General features: G+C 40.1%; 1 protein-coding gene across 5 annotated transcripts in view; it reads left to right on the top strand.

Moving 5' to 3' along the window:
* hdac7a (histone deacetylase 7a) overlaps positions 1–6,000 on the top strand; it is a 59,526-nt gene that overhangs the window by 37,804 nt on the left and 15,722 nt on the right. For all 5 annotated transcript variants that reach the window (XM_018675304.2, XM_018675306.2, XM_018675308.2 and 2 more), the window contains 8 exons: positions 613–733; positions 980–1,080; positions 1,881–2,003; positions 2,188–2,297; positions 2,939–3,040; positions 3,652–3,817; positions 4,364–4,569; positions 5,204–5,407. In XM_018675304.2, coding sequence (XP_018530820.1) covers positions 613–733; positions 980–1,080; positions 1,881–2,003; positions 2,188–2,297; positions 2,939–3,040; positions 3,652–3,817; positions 4,364–4,569; positions 5,204–5,407 — 1,133 coding nt within the window. The remainder of the gene's footprint in view (positions 1–612; positions 734–979; positions 1,081–1,880; positions 2,004–2,187; positions 2,298–2,938; positions 3,041–3,651; positions 3,818–4,363; positions 4,570–5,203; positions 5,408–6,000) is intronic.

The raw sequence follows: 6,000 nt of genomic DNA, 5'->3' as shown, positions 1-6,000 counted from the left end.
ATCTCTTTAGAAATAATTATGGCCCAGAGTGCTAATCATGGTAATAACGTCGTAATAACGAGAGGAAAGTTCCTGTGAGAGATCCTATTCATCTTTATCAAACAGTGTTACTTGACTTTGAAAGCTGTTTACTTTGAAATGAGAGCTAAATATAACCCGACAAGTGGAGCTACAAACAGTGGAGTTAAATATAGCTTTGGGTCTGAGCACATAAAGCCACTGGGTCAATATTGACTTGATCACTCCTAGCACCTCCTGTCACCTCTCTGTGCACACATTTGCACACATGTCCAGAGACACACACATACACCCACACAGAAATAGCAGTGGACTTACTCTCAGACAGACCAGTGACCTTTACCTTGCATCATACCCAAATGCAATCATACTCTAAATCCTGCATGCATATATGGCAGATATATATTTGAAACTCCCCACAGTATTGTTGAGTTGTCTTTGTCACATATTGTAATATTAGACACTGATTAAGTCTTTCACAAATATGCATCAAGGGTTGGTTGTGTACACTGTGCTTTTGGCTGGGACTTTGCTTTCTCCTCCTTTATGATGAAGCAGGTTTTGAATTGGTTGTTGGTATTGTTTGATTGACAGGTGCAGTGGCCAGTTCCCTGGTGAAACAGAAACTCCAGGAGGTGATTCTTAAGAAGCGGAAACAGGCGGCGCAGGAGAGAATAAACTCCAACACTCTGACTGCAGCTCCTGTAGCGTACAGGTGCGTACACACCCACACACACAAACAGAGCACAAGCGGAAAATATCAAAAAAAGTAAATATAATTCATGAGCACATTAGTTACTACATGTCAGAATCTACTACACATCAATAATGCTGTTAATAACCCTCAGAATCCTTGTCAACTTTAACATCTAAATTCAAAATAAACTTCTACCACATGTGGTATGACTGTTTACCCCAATGGTTACATGTGTATTTGTGTTTGCGTGTTGTGCTTTACCAGAAAGCTTGGCCCAGACCCAGGTGTATCCTCCCAGCCTCTGGTCTCATCTCCGTCACAGCCTTCCCCTGAGGGTTCAGAGGGGACGCCGTTACGCAGAGCAGGTAAAACATCTGACAACCACCACCACACTCTGACTTCATCCAGAGGCAGGGACTGAAGAAGCACACTTTAAGTGTTTTGGGCACATATGATGAAATGATGAATTCAAGATTAAGCGACAAATTAATTAATGGTATGAAACATCTGAAGACACTCGTAGATTTCTGTTTTGTTTTTGTTTTTTTCATTCAAATGACAAATCTCAGCCTTTTACCGCAAACTTTTTCCTCCACTATGAAGTCAGAGGCAAACAGTTGTCTGACTGTTGGTGGATTTCCCCACTCACTATTTCAGGCAGCAGTGACCGTATTTTGGTGAAAATACACTGTTGCAGCATTTAAAAACTAATTAGCCTGAATAAGCAGATGGATTTTTCCTTTCATAATCACTGCCAGTCACATGTTGTGTCCCTCAGATTTAACTCAGATTTAATGTACTGTAAGCAACTAGTGTTTATTTTATCTGTGTATTTATTTATGTATTTGGCCTTTTCACAGAAGAGTTTGACACAGTTGTAATAAGATTAAGGATGAATTCCAATCAGCTGCTTCAGAGTTGTATTGTTTTGCACGTGCTGCCTCACTGGGACACTTGAATATAACAGAGCCATCCCTGATGTTATTAATAACACCTGTGTTTTGATGAGTCAAAATGTCTGCTGTTACCAGTAAATGTAAGCGATTTCATTAACTGGAAATAAGTTGAATCACTGTTGGGATGTTTCAGTCAGCAGCAGAATGAAGTAAACCATTTGGACATTATCATATTAAGTAACATTCCTCCCGTTGCTTTCATTCGTCAGCATCTGAGCCCAATCTGAAGGTGAAACACAAGCTGAAGAAACACCTAAACACCCGCAAGAGCCCACTCACCCGTAAAGAGAGTGCCCCGCCCACCGTCAAACACAGAGTACCTGACACACTGGGTAACTTGTTACACACACACACACACACACACACACACACATGAATATGAGTGGTAGTGCACCATTGTTGTCTGATAATTTCATCGGGTCAAACAAAATTGATTTATTGAAATTGTAATGCAATTAAAATATGATCCAGATTCACAATCATATTTAAACCCACCAACTGTCTTTCTCTCACCAGACTCGTCTCCCAGCAGCAGTAGCACCCCAGTCTCTGGCTGTAGTTCTCCTAATGACAGTCTGCCCAATGAGAATGGGCTACTGCCATCTGCAGGCGGCCTCTCACATGAGGTCAGCAAAGAACACACACACACACACACGCATACACTACCTGTTGAGTCCTTTCAGAATATTAATAAAGTAACTAAAACATCAGTTGACAAAGCAGTCTCACCTCAACCTTAACCTTTTCATAGAAAATTGATTAGGGAAGATGCAGCAGTTAATTGGATGTATGAAGAGAAAATTATGGATGGAAAACTATGAGTACATGTTTTGATTTAAAAAAATACATGAGCCATGTCAAGACACTGAGTAATGACATGTTTAAAGCAATGACACAAGAGTATAGGAACAATGAGGGTGTGTCAGCTGTTAATGCATAATTCATTTAATCACAGAAAGTCAGAACACAGCAGCCTCTGTCACACCTGTTTTTGATGTCTGATTCATGATTCCACGGTTCACCACAGGTGATTCTCCTCAGGACAAAACATTAGTTTAGGTTTAATTAGACCACACTGGTTTAGATTACTGAAGATGTGCTTTTTGTAAACACATTTGTTCACTGCAGCAAAAAATATTAAGAGCATAATAGCAAAGGCAAATGGTGTAGCAGAGCAGAGGGGAAGGTTATTATTAGTGTAGGTTTGTTACGAGCATAATTCAGTTCATTATATTTTTTTAATAGAAAGTATGTTTGGTATTTCCAGGCCCAGAAGCTGCTGCTCAGAGATGGCACTCTAGCTAACTTCACCATTCAGAGTCCCTCCACTCTGCCCACCATCACACTGGGACTACCAGCCAATGCCAGGGTAAAAACTCAACTGCAGCAAATGTCTGTCACAACAACTCGCTTATTTTTAAATCATCATCTTTTGAAAATCATCTGTGATCTAATGATATTTTCAGTGAACTAACACAGTGACAGTGATGTTTTAAGGCAAACAATGTTATAGACTAAGTTCCAGACTAAATGACTGAAGGAGATGTGTTTTGAGATGCAGTGACTGTACTGTACGATATGTACAGTGTAAAAATAAACTTCAAAACAAACCAGGACTTGAAAATCTCAATGAAATTAACGAATGAATGAAATCTGCCACCTCCAGTATCCTGTTGTAAACAGGAAGTGCATCAAATTAAGGAAGCACGGTGCTCTTAAAATGCTGTTTCACTATGACATTGATTCTAGTAGGTTTTCTAGTACTGTATTTGTCCAGTAGTATACATTGAAATTTAAGTGTCTTGAGAATTTTTCTTATCACATCAGCTGGACAAATAATTTTGTGTGCTAAGAACTGATCATATACTTTCAACAAACGAATATATTCATGTTATCCTATGTTTTTCTGTTAATTCAGTTGTGATAAAATGTAAGATAGCATGTTTTCTGTAGTCATAAAGCTTGTTTGACTGTGTGCAGGCTGAAGGAGAGCTGTCCTCTCTGAAGATGGGCCGGGTGCCTGTGGTTACAGCCGGGGGCTCGTCGGTCTTCCTCCCCCTGAGCAGAGAGGATCAGGCTGCCCACCCTCACCTGCCTGTCATCATCCTGGAGCCCTCTGGACTGGTACACACTCCGCTGCTCACTGGTGAGGCGCACACACGAATACACTGACACATTTATACTCTAGACAAGCACATACACATACACACTCAGTATATGTGCACAATGATAAGAAAATACTAATTCTACTTTACACTCTGTAACTGATTTATATCTCAGAGTAGGATTGTATGCACATACAAAAATGCACAAGGCTGCAAAATACAGAAATAGGCACAAATGGACAGAAATGCATTCATCAACTTGAACCCACTGGGGAAGCAGTGGTTTCACAAAAGCCTTTTAATTGTCTTGTCTGAAATGTTAGAGCACCACCCAGTGGTTACATGTAGAATAGTCTTTTCTGTTTCCTTTGATGGAGTGCCAGATAAACTACTTTGTCATTGTTAAATCCAGACTTCTGTGCTCTTCTATCTCCCTCTGTTCAGTGGCTTTACTATTCTGACAGAGCAGCATTAAACAAAAAACAAACAATCATCTGACTTGTGTTCTACAATTTGAAATAAACAATACTTTAAAGTATTTCTAATGAATACATTTTCTTCTTCTTTTTCTCCCTGTCTCTCACCAGTTCCAGGCCTAGACTCTGTCCCGCTGCAGTTTGCCACCCAGTTGGACCATCTGTCTCCAGGAGGTGCTCAGCCCCACAAGCCCTTGAGCAGAACACGCTCAGAACCCCTTCCCCAAAGCCCAAGGACCCTTCACACACATCTCCTCCAACAACAGCACAACACACAACTACTGGAGAGGCTCAAACAGCAGACCCACCTAGGGAAGGTATGAATACACTCTGATCTGCATTTCTAAAATTTCTCAGTAAAAGCACGCAAGTGTTGTCTTTTGACCTCATACATGAATTTACTGAGGCTTCAGTTACAGTAGCAGCATCACATTGTCACTGCCTTATTCCACATCTGCAACAAATTTAAATTTGCAGCCTGTAAATCTCTTCAAGTTAACGTCTTAGTATAAGTTTTACAGCCTTTGGAGTTAAAACCTGTGAATGCAAGGCAGCAGTTATTTGCTTTAGCTATTTAAACACTGCCAAACTGTGGCAATGAGACCTCAGTGCCTCAGATTTACACTCATAATCCCATCACTTGCTGTGCATGGTTAGATGAGGGTTAAGCCTTGTGATAACTGAGACACCTATTTTAGAGAAAAAGGTGCAAGTCAACATTTATACTATGATATATATTCAGGTGTAACACTTGATAAGAAACATGTATACACAACATTAGCACTACATCATCAATATGCGGGGCCTTATGAATTCATGTATATGTGTTTGTATTTTTCTATAAAAGCATTACTAAATCATGTCTTCATCTGAATCTTTAAGTGCGAACACACATATTTATCTGCATGTGTATTTCTGACAACTTAAACACATGTGTATGTGCATGTACAGCTGATGTCTAAGTCCAGCGAGAAGCCCAGACTGCATCAGATCCCCTCTGAGGATATGGACTCAGAGGATGGTGGTGGGATGTCACCCACAGAGCCGACCTATCAGAGCAGAGTGAGGGCAGAGTCACTGAGGGAGGCGGAGCCAGCAGCATCCAAGAGCCACGAAGAGCAAATAAACCTGCAACATGCACTCATACTCAACCAGGTTGGAAAACAAAGCATACTTTAACATATGAGATAAATACACACACACACACAGCAAGCAGGTAGACAGATGGAATAAAACCACACAGCTGCTTTATCTAGCAGTCCTGTAGATGGCGGCCTAACGCTTGCACTCCCATTGATTCTAGTTGCATCATTTTGTGGTTTAACAACTACTCATTACATTAAATATCAGCATGATAAGATGACAGAGCGCATGTAACACAAACCACTTAGTTGGGAGTCTGGTATAACAAAAAGGAGATTTAACAACAAAAAACTGAGATCAAGACAAAACTTTATAGAAGAGATCAGAGTCAAAAATGAATTTCAGATTCAGAACAGTACTTAATATTGACAGCCCCAGGTTACTCTTGATAGTACAGGCAGATCAGAGGGGTCAGTTAAAACAAGCTCAGATTTTTATCAGCGTTTAGCTCAACCTTTAATACAATAACTTTTAACAGTGGAACATCATTTTATGAGCAGCAATATTCACAGATATTCTACATAGTCTAGAATATGACCCTGGGCTTTCTACAATTTCACGTTGTCACTTTTCTCTCTAAAACTTAATTTTCTTTTATATTTTTA

The sequence above is a fragment of the Lates calcarifer genome, linkage group LG6 (genome assembly GCF_001640805.2).
Source record: "Lates calcarifer isolate ASB-BC8 linkage group LG6, TLL_Latcal_v3, whole genome shotgun sequence".
Taxonomy (NCBI): Eukaryota; Metazoa; Chordata; class Actinopteri; family Centropomidae; genus Lates; species Lates calcarifer.
Note: the sequence above shows the minus strand (reverse complement) of the source record. Positions and strands in the feature narration are given on the sequence as shown.